The sequence below is a fragment of the Astatotilapia calliptera genome, chromosome 7 (genome assembly GCF_900246225.1).
Source record: "Astatotilapia calliptera chromosome 7, fAstCal1.2, whole genome shotgun sequence".
NCBI lineage: Eukaryota > Metazoa > Chordata > Actinopteri > Cichliformes > Cichlidae > Astatotilapia > Astatotilapia calliptera.
Genome location: NC_039308.1, coordinates 57440105 through 57458563, shown reverse-complemented (window position 1 = coordinate 57458563; position 18459 = coordinate 57440105). Strand labels below are relative to the sequence as shown.

The 18459-nt window shown below is 42.0% G+C and overlaps 1 protein-coding gene across 1 annotated transcript in view; it reads right to left on the bottom strand.

The window, feature by feature from the left end:
* ptprq (protein tyrosine phosphatase receptor type Q) overlaps window positions 1-18459 on the bottom strand; it is a 44813-nt gene that overhangs the window by 16850 nt on the left and 9504 nt on the right. Inside the window, exons 15-43 of the mRNA XM_026176041.1 lie at window positions 18201-18298; window positions 17650-17818; window positions 17298-17558; window positions 17009-17169; window positions 15385-15496; window positions 14596-14704; window positions 13642-13756; window positions 11461-11530; window positions 11142-11341; window positions 10730-10958; window positions 10506-10634; window positions 10261-10407; window positions 9919-10076; window positions 8973-9489; window positions 8676-8837; window positions 8383-8562; window positions 8177-8284; window positions 7165-7446; window positions 6776-7057; window positions 6212-6332; window positions 5984-6138; window positions 5709-5854; window positions 5239-5410; window positions 3648-3968; window positions 3283-3558; window positions 3043-3194; window positions 2643-2784; window positions 771-1046; window positions 323-691 (exon numbers count right to left, since the gene is read on the bottom strand). Coding sequence (XP_026031826.1) covers window positions 323-691; window positions 771-1046; window positions 2643-2784; window positions 3043-3194; window positions 3283-3558; window positions 3648-3968; window positions 5239-5410; window positions 5709-5854; window positions 5984-6138; window positions 6212-6332; window positions 6776-7057; window positions 7165-7446; window positions 8177-8284; window positions 8383-8562; window positions 8676-8837; window positions 8973-9489; window positions 9919-10076; window positions 10261-10407; window positions 10506-10634; window positions 10730-10958; window positions 11142-11341; window positions 11461-11530; window positions 13642-13756; window positions 14596-14704; window positions 15385-15496; window positions 17009-17169; window positions 17298-17558; window positions 17650-17818; window positions 18201-18298 — 5619 coding nt within the window. The remainder of the gene's footprint in view (window positions 1-322; window positions 692-770; window positions 1047-2642; window positions 2785-3042; window positions 3195-3282; window positions 3559-3647; window positions 3969-5238; window positions 5411-5708; window positions 5855-5983; window positions 6139-6211; window positions 6333-6775; window positions 7058-7164; window positions 7447-8176; window positions 8285-8382; window positions 8563-8675; window positions 8838-8972; window positions 9490-9918; window positions 10077-10260; window positions 10408-10505; window positions 10635-10729; window positions 10959-11141; window positions 11342-11460; window positions 11531-13641; window positions 13757-14595; window positions 14705-15384; window positions 15497-17008; window positions 17170-17297; window positions 17559-17649; window positions 17819-18200; window positions 18299-18459) is intronic.

The following is an 18459-nucleotide window of genomic DNA, read 5'->3' as shown; positions in this document are numbered from 1 at the left end:
TTTTTTCTCTTTCATTTGTCAAACACGTGTAATAATGATGTTACAACAGCCTTAGTATTTTGGTAATTACTACTTAATTACGCACTGCTAAACTATAATGATATAACATCTAAAGACATCTTTCAGAATAAAACAACTGACCATGCCTGTGTTTGCTCAAGTTGCTAATGAAACATCAGACAAGCTGTGTAATTTTGCTGGTATGTCTGAAAACAAATAAGTAATTATTTGTCAAATATTGGTCATGAAGGTCTGACTAAGCGGGAAATCTCTCTGGCTATCTGGCAACACAAAAAGGTCACGTCGTCAGTGTCATTCCTACTTCCTGCCATGGTGCGTTTATATTTCCACTGTGTATAGTCTCCGACTCCAGCGTTGGTCACAGCAGCAACTTTGAAGCGGTAGTGTCTGTATTTAGCCACGGGATGGATTGTGAAGCTTTGTTTCTGTTCTGCATCTGAAGCATTTATCGACACTGTCACATTATGTTCAATGCAATGCAGGGCCAGGTCGTCCTTCGGGGTTGACTGAGCTTTAACTGATATGCTTGGTTCACAGTTAGCTGAAATCAGCTGTGCAACGATGTGATACTCTTTAAGCAGGCCTGGAACAGAATGTGGTGGAGCCCACCGAAGTGTCACATTGTTAGGTGTGACCTGAGAGATGGTGAGGAATCGAGGGGCAGCAGGAACTGTCAGGAGACAACAAGGTTTAATCAATTATTCACTTGTGGTGGTTATGTAAAATGCAGTACAAGAAGATTTGACTACCTGATTCTGAAAGGGTGGAAGCTGTACAGTTTAATCTGTCTCCTGGTCCTGCAGAGTTTACAGCAGCTACAGAGAGAGCATATTCCTGGTCTGGCGACAGCCCAGTCACTGTGTGCTCTGGTGTATGGGCCTCATGTTTATAGGATTGCTGGTCTACCTCCAATTGAATCTCATAAAAAATGATCTGCCCATTAGGATTGGCAGGAATTTCCCAAGACAAAAGAATTGAATCCCAGCTCACTCCTGAGCAAGACAGATTCCCTACAGCGTCAGACACTGCAGACAGAGAAAGACACGAGACAGTGATGTTGTTAACCCAAATCTTAGCTTTCGGTTGATTTTCTTACTAAAGAACTCACAAAATTAACTGTTTATTATTTAATTGAACTTAAAAAGGTTGCAAGTTTTTGGACAGAACACTGAATTATTACTAACGTGCAAATATCTGTATTGACTAACTGCGTCTTTTTTCTTCACTATTAAAGATCTAGAAACATACTCGGTCCAAAAAAAGTGACACTACACGACACAACACAACAAATCAAACCTGTCTAATTATCACATTTCATTTATTATTTTAGTTTCTGTTTGGTAGAATAGCCAGAATTCTTGTTCCAGCTTAACCCATTAACTTCATTAGACGTAGGTTCTGGTCTAGAGACCCCAAAGATCCATAACCAGGGGTCTTGGAAATGTTTTCTTCCCCGTAAGTGGTCCTTGGCCCCAAAAAGTAAAGAAAATCCTACAGATTTTAAGCCCGAAAGCTGTTCTTAAGATGCCATCTGATGAATCCAGGGCTTTATTCTTTTGTTCACTACCCAGAGCTCATGACCATAAGTAATGGTAGGAATGTAGATCAACTATACACTCTCTCCTCACTTGTGAACAGGACCCTGAGATACTTAAACTCCGCCACTTGGGGTGGAGTCCCAGACTCGCTAGGCACTCCACCCTTTTCCAGCTAACTACCACGGTCTCAGACATAGAGTTGCTGATTCTCATTAGAGCCGCTTCACACTTGGCTTCAAACCATCTTACAGCATGCTGGAGGGGCCCACATGATGAGCCCCAAAGAACCACATCATCTGCAAAGAGCAGAGATGCAAGTCTGAGGCCAATAAAGTGGAAACCCTTTGCAATTTGGCCATTTCCAGAATTTCTATCCATCCCTTTCATGAAAGTTATAAACAGAATTGGTAAGAAAGAGGAGTCCTGGTTGTAAAGGCAATGAGCTACTGGACAGAGTCTCCTCTTCAGCTCTCTGACTTAGACCTTTGGTGAGAGACTGAGGAATGTATTCCTTTTGAAACTAAGGACCACCACCCTGATCTGCCAATCCAGAGGCACTGTGTCTAACATCCATGTGATGCTGCAGAGGCAATGTCAACCAAGACAGCCTTACAACATCCAGGACGAATTACATCCATCCAGGGGCTGAAGTAGTCAAAAACTGTCCAGTGGCCACACTGGACAGTTTTTGACTACTTCAGTGGCCTCAGCCACAGTGATGGGCAAGTCACTAGACTCTGCTTCCACTACAGTGTGTCACTGAGATTGAGAAGGTCCTTAAAGCATTCTTTCTACTTCCTGACTATCCGCAGGCAAGGTTAGCAGCACTCCATCACCACTGTATACAAGAAGCTGGGTCCCCTTCCTGAGTCGCCTAACGGGTTGCCAGAATTGCCCCAAGGCCTACTGAAAGCCTTGCTGTATGGCCTCATTTTCTTTTTGCTACTTCTACAGTCACACTCCACTTGGCATCCTGATACAAATCTTATCATCCCAAAAAAACATTCCAAAGTTTTAATTGAGAAAGGAAACCTATATCTGTGTTTACATGTGTCCCTTGTTTGTATACAGTGTATATTTTACCTGACTCATTGGTTGTGAAGGACACAGGGCTGCTGAACTGATTCCCATGGCCCACTCTGGTGAAACTGTTCACACTGATTTCATAGGAGCTGTGGGGCTTGAAGCCTGAGAGATACTCTGTGGTTGATGAACCAGAGGAATTCTGCATTTGTTCCCAGACAAACAAACAAACAAACAGGAAATACATACGATATTAAATCTGACTGCTGGAGTGGATAATATGTCTATATCAGCACATATGTGATGGTGAGTTTAAGTATCATGTTATTGCTCAGTAGCATCTGGAGTGTGAAATTAGCTCCCGCCCATGTGTACTCTTACTGAGTGGGTCCTTGGAGTATGTGTAGGTGTGTGTTATTGTTGTTGTGAGGCTGCTTTCAGTGTGTGAAATTAACAGTACCCGATGTGTGACGGTTTGTGTGATGAGGTCTTGGATCCGAAATCCGTACTTTATCACCACTCCGTTGGGCTCTAGAGGAGGCTCCCAGCTCAGCCACACAGAGACTGCCGTGTGGTTATATATAGTCAGGTTACGGGGAGGAGAGGTGGGACCTGGATCATAAAGTTGGGCAGATAGAAAAGAGAATATTAAGTTTCTGCCATCCCACTATAATCATTTAAACTCTTCTTTCAAACTAACCACTTTCATCGCTGTGCAGCTGCAGCAGCAGACTAGGCCCCGAGCCTTTACGAGTTGCGGCCGTAATCGTGAGATTGTAAGCTGTGTATGGAAGTAGGTTAGTGAGGACGAACGAGGTGTTGGGGGTATGTGTTGTGTTGGTGCCCTCCAGGCCAACAAGAATCAGGGTATACTCTGTTATCTCCCCATTGGCCTCCAGAGGGCGTTGCCAGACCACACCGATGGAAGACGAAGACAGGTTCTTGGTGGACACCAACAACGGAGCAGAACTAGGAACTAAGGGGAAACAAGCCCGCACATATGTCAGTGCCACAACAAATGCATAAAGACATATTGCATGGGTGAATATCTGTGAATAAACTCACTGTCATCATCCGTTCTCAGGTACATTGTGCTTGTATGGTTGTAGGCAGGGCCAGCAGTAGTTGCTGGGGTAACAGTCAGCACATAAGGGAAATATTTCCTGAGTTTGGTGAACAGGAAGATGTTGTCAGTTGTGGTGTGCTTTATGGTCTTGTTGACAGCTGGAGCCCTTTGGTTGGAGATGTTTGGAACGATGCCTGCCTCCTGTAAGGTGAGCAGGTAGTAGGGGCGTCCGTTTGGCTCCAGAGGAGGGTCCCAGCTCACTATGATTACCGTGGAGCTGAAGATCTGTGCCGTCAAGTTTTGGACCGAGTCACCTGGCACTAAAGAATGAGACAAGAAGAATAGTGTTACTATTATTAATCTCCACTGGCACGAGTGATTGAAACTCTAAGCCCTTACTGTGAGTTTACGTTTGAGTGCGGAATCAAATTGGGCATCAATCAATGCCCTGAGACTTAAAAATGAAGTCATCACAATGATCATCATCATCATCAACTTTCAGGGTGATTGTAATTAGCAAAGAAATAGCACATCAAGAACAATACAGCATAACATTAATTTGGCAGCACAGGAAAACAGGAACAAAGCAAAATCAAACAGTAAACATACACAAAACAATGCACGATTAACAAGACTTCATTTTGAAATACAGAGGCTCTTAGAAAAGAAATTTACAAACTGAAAATTAAGGAATGAAAGGGAGAGAGATGAAGTGATACTCATCCTGCTTATGGTGTCAGGTCCTCTAGAAAGAGTAAAAAGAAAAAAAGGGGTGGGGAGACAGAGGACAGAAAAAAAACAGAGAGATCTGCAAGATGAATGAGTGGATGTTAGGGGCCGGATGTGTGTGAGGGTCTGAGCCCAGGGGAGTAAACCCCTGCTGGGCTTAGCTGTGCGGGACAGACAAGGTGCCCTGGAGGTCCGGCGACTGGCTGAGAGTGGAGCAGCTAGAGCATAGGCAGAGATACAGAGTCAGTGTGAGCAGTGATTATTCAGAGGCACAGAATACACGACAAGCAAAATTGAACAAAACAAAAAGTGCCAAAATGCAGTCAGTTTGTGAATAAGTCTGTAGTTGCTGTCTGCACCGTTTTTTTTGAAAATCACATAAAAACAAAGAGCTTTAAAAGGCTAAAATGCTAAAATGCAACAAAATATTTGCATATGCATAAATGCAAATTCAAGGACTGTAGTGTGAATTAATATGAACTTCCTCAAAGCTCATCAAACTCAGTTGAATCTCTGTGCCAACAAATTTTAAGTGTTTCTGCGTTCCTCCCTTTTTATAATCCCTAACATTTTTCATCATGCTGTCATAACTGGCTGTCTTCAAAGCGCAGTGTCACAGGTGGTCATTTTTTTTTAATCTCCTTTCACGAATACTGAAAGCTATTTTCAATCACAGCGTTTTTATGTAATTTTTTTTCAAGTTGAAGAGCTCTGAAAAAAAGAGTGCAGACCTGCCCTCCGGTGAGACTCTTAATCATCGCATGCAATTATTATCCAGCTTCCCGAGTAGTATTTTATGTGTATGTGTATTTACTTTATCCTCGTTTGTACTGCGTTTGTGTGTGCGTGTGTCTGACTGACCGTCCTCTGGTAATAACAGGATTAAGGGCTCGGAATGGACCCCTCCATCACCCTGCACAGTGCTGGATGCCATCCAGAAGGTGTAGTTATTGCCCCCAATCAGCCCAGTCAGAGTGTAGGAGAGACGTGAGTCAGGAGAGGTGTGGGAATATAAGTCTGAAACAGGAACTGTCTGTGGAGAAAAAGATGTGTCAGGCTTAATTTCACAGCCTGAAAAATGCATTTCAGCGAGAGCAAAATATATACTGTTACAAATCAGGTGCAATACATTGCATCAGGAAGCAAGTTTCTCTTTCCTTATCATTCAATCTGTCCTTATCAGGGTCGTGCGGGGGGAGTGTGTGTGTGTGTGTGTGTGCTGGAGCTAAAATGCTATAAAGGAATCTGGGACTTTGCCGTGATTACTACATTCAGCACCTTTCATCCGACTTATTGACTCAATTAATCTGTCTTCAGTATTTTTGTCTCACCTTCGCAGTCACAGTGTTGTTAAATGAGTAGTAAATAGTGTAGTATACAATGATCCCGTTGGGTTCAGTGGGTGGATACCACATCAAGGTAACAGAGGAGGCGTCTGTATTAACAACAGTCACATTCTGCGGGGGGTCAAATGGCTCTGAAAGGAGACAGTTTAAAAGGACAAAAACTCAAGTTGTGCGATAAAACATCACTTAAGAGGAAATGTTATTTTTTATGTGAGGATAACACGATAATGTTTAAAGATTGCATAACATGTATCCAGCACCTGCATCAGTTGTGGTAAAGCTGATGTAGATCAGCACTCCTCCATCCCCCAGTCTGGTCCAGCTGGAGACAGAGGCATTGTAGCGACTCTCTGAGTCCACGTTAATAACCACCGAAGTCTTTGTCACATTCTGCCGCAGGTCAGTCGTTTCATTCCTAACACATAGATGCTGAATTATTTGTGTTTTCTTTTAAGGTTATTACATGGAAGTAGAGTTCAAAACCTTACCAGACTCTGACAATGTAGTAGCGTATGTCTGAATTGGCCTCGAGTGGTGGCTGCCATGATAACTCTACCTCATAGTCTGACAACTTCCTGGCATGGAGAAACTGAGGAGGTGTGCCTGGAGCTGAGACGCACGAGAAAGACTTTCCAATAACGTAGCACAAACCTGCATTGGTGGTGAACTTACAAGTAAACGGAAATTAATTTCTAAAATATTTATCGTTGTGGAAATCAGGGACTCAAAAGGCACACAGGAAGACACTAGAAAAAATAGAACATTTCCCTGAAAAGAAAAAAACTGATTAGTTGTAATGAATCTGTTGTTTGTGCTTCCCAGTCGTGGTGGAAAACACGAGTGTCACGTGGCATCGGATATCTGTGATGTAACATCATTAGCATGAGCTGAAACAGAGACGTGAGGAGGAAAAGACTAGAGGAAAGTCAGATTTAATCAGATGCCCTTCGAACTTGTCAGCCTGTGATGATGTAATGGTGGAGTGTCCTGGAACTGAAAAGAACCCCCACACCACCCCCATTTTTTCCTCTTGTCACTCACGCCCCTCTCACCATCCTCAAGTGTTGTGATGTTGAGCGGCTCGCTGCTGTAGTTTCCCGCTCCGACTCTTGTGTGTGCTTGAACTACGATGCGGTAGTGTGCGTACTTCCTCAGATGCGTGATGTGGATGTAGTTGGTTCGCGAGGTCAGGTTCAGGTAGTGACTGGAGTTCCAAATCTCTAAGCTGTAGTGAATAATGACGCCGTTAGGCAGCAGAGGAGGCATCCACGTCACATTCACCTCACTGGGACTAACTGATTCATAGGAGAGCCCATATGGAGGACTGCCCGGGACTGGAGAAGGAATAAAACATCATAACGTGTTGGTTAAACAGTTGGTATTCACTCTAAAGCCTTTCATATGAATGTATCTGTGAAGGTGGGCACATCCTTCAACGCACCATCTTCTCCAGATAACAGGTATAAAGTGTCTGATGTCTGGTTGCCATTTCCGTAACGCGTGTACGCGCTCACAGACACATTGTAAAAGGAGAATGGTTTCAGACTGAACAGGGTGACTTTGTTAGAAGACGTGTTCACCAGCGCAGAGTAGGATTCATTCTCATACAGGACCTCATACTGCTGGATCGCCCCATTAGCTTTCTCTGGTGCAGACCAGGCTATTGTGGCAGTAGAGGGGGTGGTGTTTACCACAGTGAGGTTTACAGGAGGGGAGTCGGGCTCTAAGAGGGAGAAGAAAAAAAACAGAGAACTTGTCAGTATTTGCAGTAGGTAGTTAATAAAAAAGTTACATTTTCAAGCAATTTATAAAGAATACAGTAATAGTTATTATGCAAAGCTCATGATTAATTAATTTAAAAAACTTAACACTGGATATTCATTAATCATTGATAACATATAGTTGATCCAAGCATTATAAACAGAATTCAGACAAAGTTTAGATTTTTGCATTTGCACATACAGGCAGCACGATCCTAAAGTTTTGCAACCAGCAAAAATAATAAATTCTTGACTTAAATTTGGCCGACCCTCCATTCAAGCTCATTTCCTTGTGCACCTCCTGAATGCTTCCAGTTCGGCTGCATTCACACGTCTGCCTCAAACTTGCTGTGAGAGCAGGAATGAGCTTCTGCATCAAACTGAATGAGCAGTTAATGAGAGTTCAGAAGCACAAGCAAGAGAAATCTGTTGTTGTTTTTTTTATTCTACATTCATCGCACATTTTATTTTTTAAAATGCAGTTTTGTTTTGTTTTTTCAATTTATGCCAAGTGGTCAGGAACGGGCCCTCGAGGGACTGACTGAAAAGTAGCAGCTCTACAGGAAGACCTTGAAGGAGATATCGGCCAAATTGTATTCAGGTAAGGATTTTTATTTTTATGGGAAAAGTTACAGAAATGTATGATGGCATCTTGTATTTGTGAATGTATAAATTCAAAAGTCCAACACGTACCATCCTCTAAAGTGAAAACAAAAATGTCATCTTCCTCAGAAAGTGAGCTCTCCCCCACAACTGTGGATGCAGCTACACGAAGCTTATAAGGAGTGTACTTGTCCAGATCTATACATAACAAGAGGGAAAAGTGATACTTTACATTGTAGTGGCAGTTATACTTAACGGCTTAAGAAAATGTCAGCTGAAGAGAATGAAGACGCTACCTGTTATCAATATGCTGGTAGTGTTAGTAACCCATTTCAGGCCTTGATTACTGGGCAGTTTGAGACCATAAACAGTGTAATGTGTGATCCGCCCATTGGGATTGATGGGTGGGGTCCAGCTCACTAGAATGGAGGTAGAGCTGATATTCTGATAGGATACCTCAAGCACGGAGCTAGGAACTAAAAGATACAGACGCACAAGATGTTAAAATTGGGCACCTTTAACAGCTCTATTAACATTTTTTCTTGTTAATATTTATTACAATTATTAAACGTGTACCATAAGCACCCACCCTGCTCCCTGGTCTTCTCTGTGATATTTGCAGCAGGGCCCTCTCCTACAGTGGTGGAAGCAGTGACCCTGAATGTATACTCAGTGAAGGGAACTAGATCTGACACCAAGTAGGACAACTCCTCAGACAGAACGTCCATTACCTCCTGTCTCACTGTTACCCCTGCAGATTCATGCAGACACATGCACAGAGGATTTATGAATAGTCAAGGTTTTTTTTTTAATAATAATTCTGGTTAAAGCGAAGCAAAGCAAAGCAAAGTTAAAAAAATGCAGTGTTTACAGTTAGCTCTCCCACCTGTGGTACCTGACACAGCACCGCTGCGTGTTGAAAAGTGTTCTGTAATTGAAGCATCAAGTGTAGACAAGCGAAGCTGGCCTGGGGTCAGGGCCAAGGGGGCAGAGCCTGAGGTCACTTCCCCGGCATGTAATTGCTTCGTAAGCCAGGGTGGAAGTGTAACAGATGGCACAGAGGTAAGAGAAAGTGCAGACGTTCCAGAGACTGCAGAGTCAGAAGACTGCATATTTGGGTTGTCAGAGCGTGAGGCAGTGTCATAATCAGGGCTGGGCCTGTTGGTGGCCATGGGGTAAGTGGTTGGCTGAGCATTCGTGTTAGTGATGTAATCAGTGCTTCTAAGTCCAGAGTGTGTGAAACTGGAAGCAGTAGCACTAGTGTGCAGCGTGCGGTCTGAAATAGTAGCTGTAAAAGTTGGTGGAGATGTGATCAGACCAAGCTCAGCAGTTCTTTTATGCCTCTTTGAACTGTTATGGACATCAGGTGGACGTGTTTCATTTTCATAAAAACCAGTTGTATTCTGAAAGGAGACAAAAAAAACACCTTATATATGGATATATGAGACTCATCATCCCTTAATGTGATTTCTAATAAAATCAGTAAGCATCAGTAGATAGCACTCATTATTAAAGGGGCTCCGATATAAAGTAGGTGTTTTTTTTAAAATTATTCCTATAATAGGATACAGCAGCACACAGTCCATTGTAATCCACCAGACTAGTGGTTTAAAAAAGCCGATAATCCACTGTAGACTATTGCAGAGTGTTGCTGAACCATATTGATCTTTGAGAGTGTAGTGGTCTTACATCCGACCGTAAAACGACGACAGTGTATCATCAGCTGTAATGGATTGTACAAGTATTCATGACACAGCAACATATCACATGTCTTTAACTGTGTTTTTTAAGCTGGAAGCATAGAGCGGTAGAGATAATATCATCTGGCTTACTGCTGTCATCGTGATGTTCTGGAGCAGAGTTTCCTCAACCAGCACCAGAAGTCTGTATTGGATTATGGGACCGTTGGGCTGGGCAGGGCTTTTCCAACTTACACGAATTGAAACTGAATCCTCAGCAATTGCCATCAGGTGCTGCACTGCACTGGGTGCTATCCTCACAAACACACACACGCACATAGATAAACAGAAGCACAAAAACTAAATTTGCTCTTGTATTTTGTATGTATTTATTTTATTTGCTACCAATGTGTGCGTCTGTATTAAAAGTGAAACTACACTAAACTAACTAAACTGAACTTTTTCATTTATACTTCAATCTTGTAACTGCCTCACCTTCCGCAGGTGTAACGATGTCTCCCTTCGCTGCAGGACCCACCTCACCAGCTGCTTTTGCTCGGACGTCTACTATGTACCTCGTGTAGGGTTTCAAACCGGTAAAAGCAAAACGGGTATCTCCTGTGCTGTTCTCATACATAAAACCTTTAAAAAAAAACAGAACAAAATTTAAAACTGCATTGATTTTTGCGTGTATTATGTGTGCATGTAGCTGTGTTTGCTCTGAGTCAACATTTATCCACCTGTGGGTCCATGAAGGTAGAGTACGTAGGAGAACTTTCCTGTCGTGATGCTGGGAGGGCTCCAGGACACAGAGAATGATCGAGACGTCATGCTGAATACAGAGAAGTTTTGTGGCGGGTCTTCTGGAGCTGCACAAGCAGGAATATTTGTTTTCATACCTCAGTGCTAATATGAATACGAGCTTAATTAGTGCTAAAGTGTTTGCACGCTTCTTTTTCCACACCTGATTCTGGCATGCGAACCATAGTGGAGGCTACCTGTCCCTCTCCTTCAGAGGTGAAGGCGGACACCTCAAATAGATAGGCAATATAAGGTCGTAGCTGATCAACTCCTACTGATATGGGTACGTTCCAAGAGGCTGCAGGGGGCACAGCAGAGAGGGTGATGGGTGGCGATGATGCTGTTATCTCCAAGGGACTGAGAGTCGCACTGGACAGGATATCGGCTGCATCCTAGACACATGAAATCATGCGGGATAAAAAGAGAGAGTGCATTTAAGAAAAAAAGGAAAGAGAAAAGACGGTCGGCCTTGTGCATTTGAGCTATTTATCATCTTGACAGGAAAGTAGTATAGAACAAAAACACTTGGCAATAACAGCACAGTTTAGAAGGAGGGAGAAGGAAAAACACAGTACATTGCAGTGAGGCAGGGCTACAGTCATGATGTCCACTGCATTGACCTCCAGCAAACGGACAATCTGCCCAGTACGAGCAAATTTGGCCTTGACGGCGAACTTTGTGATGAGGCCATTGATGCGGTGTGGCAAGAACCAGGTAAGGACGACGAAGGTGTGGTTATGAGCATACGCTGTGAGATTGGTCACCAGGCCAGGGGCTGCAGGATGTGAATACACATGCAAATTCAGTGAAATATACATGCACATGTTATTTTTTTATGATGTTGAGACGCTTGGATCGGAGTGCAAGGCTGTGTGCTTGTGCATGAATACCCACGGGACTCTGCTGTCTTTATGTATAAAGGTTTGCTGAATGCTCCTACTCCAAATGGAGATATAGCTGCTACCTAAAGAGAAACAGAGAGAGAGAGAGAGGAAGTGTTGGTAGGCATAATGATTAATTCATGTTCCTGTCAGTTATCATCTCCCAGTCATGTGCTAATCTCAGGCTGCTGGAACAAGCTGCCGTAGCAGAGTTTATTCAGAGATCCCAGAGATATATATTCTACAAAAATATATCTCATTATATAGCGTAGATGTAAACAGATCACAACACAGTCTCAAGTCTTTGAATTTTTTCCAGTAATTTAAGGTTGGATCAAAATTAAATAGCAATTTATCAGGTCAACTGTGGAGTCACTTAAATGGATTTTAGTTTTGTACTGGAGTAGTATGGGAACTGACATGTTATCTTAAAAAAGAACAAAGAAAAAATGTATTTCGTTCCTGCCTGAGATCAGAAAACAGCGCGCGCCGTTCAGCTATTTGTTTCTACCTTGTTGCCACGAAACGGTTAGCAGTGGGGCGCTGCAGGCGTTTCTCTGGTTCGTGTCAGTGTCATCCAATCAGCAGCCAAGCACATACAGGGTAACCCCAGAATAATTAAACAAGCAATGGACATAATGGATCAGTTGATCTAGGTGCAACACTACAATACAGGTGAGCTAAACATAACCCTCATGTCCTCAGATTTTCTCAGTGTTTCCTGTCACCTAACTCTCACACCTGCTTCACCTGTTCTTGACTAAACCTTCCTCCTTTATTCATATCTGAAATCACGCCGTTGTTCTCTGTCAGTTCCTTACACATCAAATGGGTTCCAGTTGTTTTTTGTTTTTTTTCACTTTTTCTGTTTACCACTTGCCTACATGCAAGATTGTTCTTTATTATTCGACTTCCATTCTTTATGCCAACATGACAAATGGCTGTATCCGTGCCTTTCTAAACTGAATGCTTTCAGCTTCACATCAGAAATAGGTAAGCTGAGGAAAAACTATCTCATATTCAGCTTTAGAGAAAAACTCAATGGGCTTTACTTTGAGGAATTACTATTGAAAAAGACAGAGCAGAAGAGATTTTTGCCCTTGTAAAAATACAGTGCAACAATGCAGCTTTCATTAGAATAGAATAGAATAGAATTCAACTTTATTGTCATTGCACATGCACAGGTACAGGGCAACGAAATGCAGTTTGCATCCATCCAGAAGTGCTTTAGTGATATAGATATATTACAATATATATTAGCAATAATATAGATATGTGAGTATTAAAACGCTAATCTGTGGCACAAATGCTTTTTCTATTTGTTTATTGAGAAATCTGTGGGGAAATAATAGCCCTTATACACTTGGTGACAAGAGTATAAGGGCTATTACAGGCTGAGGAAGAAATACGAATTTGCTTATGGGCTCAGCTGTGCGTAGGGTCTAGAGGTCTAGCAAACTCAGAGGTAAAATTTAGTAACATTATACGTGCAAACACACACAGATAAATGCAGTATGTGCAGCTATAATCTGTAAGTGTGTCACGTCCATTTGTGTGAAGGTCATAGCGGGTTAATGAATTCTGAAAACCTTTAAGCATGATCGCATTCAAGCTCACTGACAACAGATAGTGGAAAGAGCCAAGACTCATCCATAGATCTGTTTACCTGTTTAATAATGCAATCAGGATCAATTACCAGTATTCAGCCAGATCAACAGAATAATCTGATCCTCTGTCACATAGTTACACACTCACATGCTGGGAGGGGGGCAGTTTCAAGGAGGTCTGTTAAGAGGGACAATGATCACAGTTCCCAGAAGTATATCTATTAATCAATTCATTTTAACATAATAAAAACTCATATTCAAAAGCTCTTTTATGTGCAGTATCCCTGCAGGACAGCTTGTTCTGTTTTGATTCAATCTGGGACTTTTTAAACAAAATTTGCTAGGTCAGCCTTTATTTGATAAGACTCCAGAGACTAGACAGGTAAAGGGGGAAAGAGACGAAAGAAATGGTGTGGAGCAGACTTGAACCCCTGCCACTGTAGCTCCTTTGGGCCACGGCTTTGTAGTCAAAACAGGTAAGTTGGAGCAGTTCCCGAGAATGAGTTTTATTTTGTTTTATTGTTTATAGTGAATTCACCAAACAATCTGACTGTAAACTTAATTTAATTCTGACTATTATATTCTACCTGAATGTGGTAGGTAGATCCTGAAGTAAAGTCAGTGATCAGGGTCTCTGGTATATCCAGGTATTTTGTCACCTGTGTGAAAGCGGGGTCAGGATAAGGACACACCTCCTTGTACCTGCAGTAAGAAACCAGGTAGTTAAGATCATCATATCTCAACTTCACACTTATGAAATTTATCCAACTGAATGAAAATACAATATATGGTCAGATGCAAAACTGTCGAACTGTACTCAACTACACTTAATATTTCTTGTTTACTTATCTTATTGACCTTATAGTGCCGTATCAACCCACTTTGCTCTTGCACTGCAGGTTTACCTGTTGTTCCTAGATTATTTAAAAGTACAACAGGAGGCAGAGCCTTCAGTTTTCAGGCCCCTCTTCTATGGAACCAGCTATACAGCTGCTTCATGAGGTGAATATTTCACTGATCTACATTAATCCAAAAACTGGTAACTAGCTCTGTGCTGATCTTTGAATTTTTAACATATAGTAATAAGGTCTTGTTGTAATATATTTTTAACATTAAAAATAATCCCTAGGAAAGTATTTCAAACCATTTTTGCACAAAAAAGCCAGGTTGTACTGTAGACATGTATCTCGAACACCTCAAATGCCAATTTCTGGCTATTTGCTGCTAATATTGGCATCTGCATTTATAACAGTCAATAAATGAAAATTGTAAAAGTGAAGAAGTGATCATTGTTGATGTTGTATAGGTTGTCCAGCAGAAGGTATTCTGCGACATCCCTTTTGGCAACATGTGTAAACGTGACAGAAAAACTACATAGAAGAGATATAGATAGATCAATAAGTATTTAGCACTTGTTTAGTACATGTTGCTGATTATACTGCACTTTTACATAAGATGTGAGATCAAAACTTTTGACTATACTAAACTATGATAGTGTATGTATCTTAGACAGTTTTCCAAAGAAGATCTTGAAAAACTACCTTATGACATATCCATCTATATCTTTGGCATTAGACAGTATATTCCAGGAAAGCAGGATGCCATTAGAGCCGACAGCTTCTCCCTCTAGGCCTGAAGGTGGACCAGGAACTGATGAAGATGAGGGCAGCCGTGTGAAGGAGATAGATGATGTAAACATAAGCAGAACACAAGTAAAGTAAAAATATCTAAAAATTACACAAATAGCTGTATATTACATGTCTGTTAATCATCTGTACTTGAGCCAACTGGCGCCTCAGTGGGCTCAAATATGTAATCTCTTATCTAATCCCCTCGGCTTCTCCTGTGTAAAACATCACCAACAAAACAAACTCAGTACACTTGTTTTGATTAATAACTTTTGTATTATCTACCCGACAGACTACTGTGTCGTCTGAAGAATGGTGTTGTTATCTGTTGTAGACTGATCCTCTGAGTGTGTGTGGGTGTGTGTGTGTTGGGTCTGCATGAAGGGTGTTTTAGGCTGAACCCTGATGAATAAGGCTTCACACAGCAGTGGCATTTCACTGACATTCACTGCAGACCCATTCATCCTGTGGTTCAAAAACCCAGGCTTAAGTTACCTAAAAGGAATTAAACAGCAAAGTAGGCACACACACACATTTATACACACACCTCCACTGTGCCAATCCCTTTTCCTCAGTGTGTATGTGTGTGTGTAATATATATATATACAGTGAGCAAATACAAAACGAGTTCCTGATGGTGCTTTAACATCTGAAAAAACAAAACGTACACAAACAACACCAAACTGTGTGTGTGTGTCTTACCGCTCCCATTCCTGTTGATCATGCGGCTGACTCCACGGCTGATGTTCGAGGAGGAGGCTGCTGTGACTGTTACAGTGTATTGTGTCTTGGGGCTGACATTTACCACATCGGCCTGTGGGAGCAGAAAAATAAATAAATCTACTTGCTCATCAGCAATGTAACGTGCTACTTCCCAATTATTTCTCTTTTAAAACCTAAATGTATTTTTGTTTGATGGATTTTAAACTGGATTTTATGCAAAATCATTATTGCTTAAAATTATAGACAGCTGAAAAATTGCTTAAACATTTTTAGACAACACATGCAGCAGTAATCCCTTTATTGTCTTTTCATTTGTCTTTTATTGTCTTTTTTCTTCAGTTTTTTTGCAGTAATATTCATCTAAATGACAAAATACATGCAATTTTCACTCCATTATTTTACTCCATTATGCTGCCTATGACAGAATTACCAGACCTCTCCTCATCCATCTAAATCAATTTGAAGGTGGGTATTAGTGAATGGATGACAGCTTGTGGTTGCACTTGTTTGCATTTTAACATCTGTGAGACAGACGAGCTCTGCTTCCCGCATCACTGCTTTTTTGCTTCAGTGCATGTTGTAGCATCTGTGACATCAAGGTGTTGGATAGTGTGTTACCTTTCAGAAAAATGACTAAACACTCAGACACGGTAAGAAAGGGTGCTTTAAAATTGATCTTACTGCATGTGCATTCATTTGTAAAGCTAAAACGTGACTCTGAATGGTTAGTGTATTACTGTTACACATACATAACATATCTATGTGCGCAGTTTAGAAATAACTGTGTGCACCAGAGCCATGTAACCATTGTCTAATTCTTACCTGTGAATGCACCTGGCCCAGGCACAGTGTGAGCAGTAGGATGTCTGAGAAGAAGGCCATGCTGGGTTTTCGAGTTAGCTTTAGTTTAGTCACAGCAGGTTAGAGGCCTCACCAGTATACCTGTTTCCAGAATTAGTGCACAAATGTTAGCAGTGGGCTACAGGTAATCCAGTGAGCCGGACAGGGATGACTCCGAGTCTAGAAGCTGCTGGTTAATGGCATTAATGAAGGTTACAGGGTTAGTCATCCAGGCATTAAATACTGAAAGATCCTGCTCTTGAGGTAGTCCAAAATGTTTGGAATTTTACAAGGAAGGGCAGTGGGTCCTTTCATTAGCACAAGGCTAACAGTCTCCCACTGGTCTCTCCCTCCAGGAGAGCTGCTTAAGCAAATGAATGATTCAGGGTTGAGCTCAAGAGGGCAACTTAACAAATAATGAGATCTATTACTCAACTCTCTGTACTGTCTATGTGTGTGGTTTGAGGTGTGTCAGGTTACATTTTGGGGGGTAACTGACACCTGGCTGCCGGTAGAAGCCGGAATGTGACTGGTCAAGAGATCTATGTGTGTATGTGTGTGTACTTTTTTCACTTTAATATTACAACACTACTGCAACTCTGAGTTTGTTCCTTTTACTCAAACACTGCTTTGGTGAAATGACAAAGGCTTTGATGATACTTAGGTGAACTTTTTACACGCTTGTTGTCCCAGCGTCTACAATTATGGTACATTTCTTAACTTAACCTTTAAACAGTATGCGTCTAACTAAGTATGTGTGTACCTGAATGTATCCGTCACGTGCGGGGTGCATGGTGATATTTCCTTGGTTTGGTAGCAGATTTACTTGGTAATGATCCACACACCCTACTGCCTGTTCCCAACGCAACGAGAAGGCACATGCAGATAGGTTTGTGATATGTAATCCTTGCACAGGGGCTGGCACTCAAGAAGAACATGAAAGGGAAAAACAATGTTAGCAGAGAGTTTCTAACATTTATGAAGACATGATCAAGGCTGGTGATAAGAACGGGGTGGAGGTGCTGACCAGCATCATTTGTGATATCATTTACCTGTAGTTACAGTCAGAAACGCAGAGCGTCCTGCTGTCACTCCTTTCACTCTTTCAACAGTCACGTTGTAGCTGCAGCCACCCAGCAACCCTGTAACCACAGCAACCTGCTTCTCCTTGGGTATGGTGAGTGTGGACGTGACTAAAGTGTTGGTCACAGTCACTCGGTGGAAGTCAAACTCTCCATGTGTACTGTCCCAGCTCACAGACGCAGAAGAAGAGGTCAGGTGATCTAAATAGAGATGGTGTATTCCTGCTGGGCCTGAAACACAATTTAGAATTTTTGCCTCTTGTTTTGGAAAGTGCTCTTGTTTCGGTGCGTCTCTGTTTCTAGATGCTTTTGCGTCACTCACGTGTGCTGAACCTTTTGTGGACCGCATGACTGGAGTCTGAGCCCAGTACGCTCTGAACGCTAACCCCATAATCTGATCCGGGGATCAGATCCTTCACCTCACAACTTGTGCCTTGGACAAGCACCTCGGTCCATGACTTCCTGTCTACAGACAGCAGGCCAAAAAGAAGCTGAGAAAAAAAACAAAAAACAACTAATATAACAGATTATATTTCTGTCTATTTTTATTCAACATTTTAAATATTGCTCATATTTTCTGCTTTAAATAATAACTCAGTGAGCACTTTTGTTGTGTGTCGGCAATGTGCTTGGTCATTCTTCCTGGATGTAGCTCTGTGGAGGTCATATTTCTCTGAAGTAACCAAATCCGTGGCGTGCCAACAGCAGTTGCTTAGTAACAACGGGTGAGTGTAGAACCTGACCCAGGTGATGTACTTTTATCTATCAATCATATCAATCAATATTTTGGGGGTATGAATCAGTATACCAATATACCATGGCATCTCGTACTGCCTCTACCTCTGGACTTGTGCATTGCTGTGCATGTCTTACCTTGTACTGCATCACCTGTCCTGGTGGCGGTCTCCAGGTGACAGACACAGACGTCACTGCGTTTTCTGAAAGAGTCACTTCCTGTGGCACCTCAGGAACTTGAGACAAGGTGCTTGTTAGCATTTGACACCACATACTCACACCTAAAAAGTTAAACTTTCTGTGTTCTTTACTGGTTCAGTTCATTCTAAACCAGCAGGGGGCGACACTGGATACGACCGAGCACCAGTGGTGGAGGGTGTATTGAGACTCTAGTGCA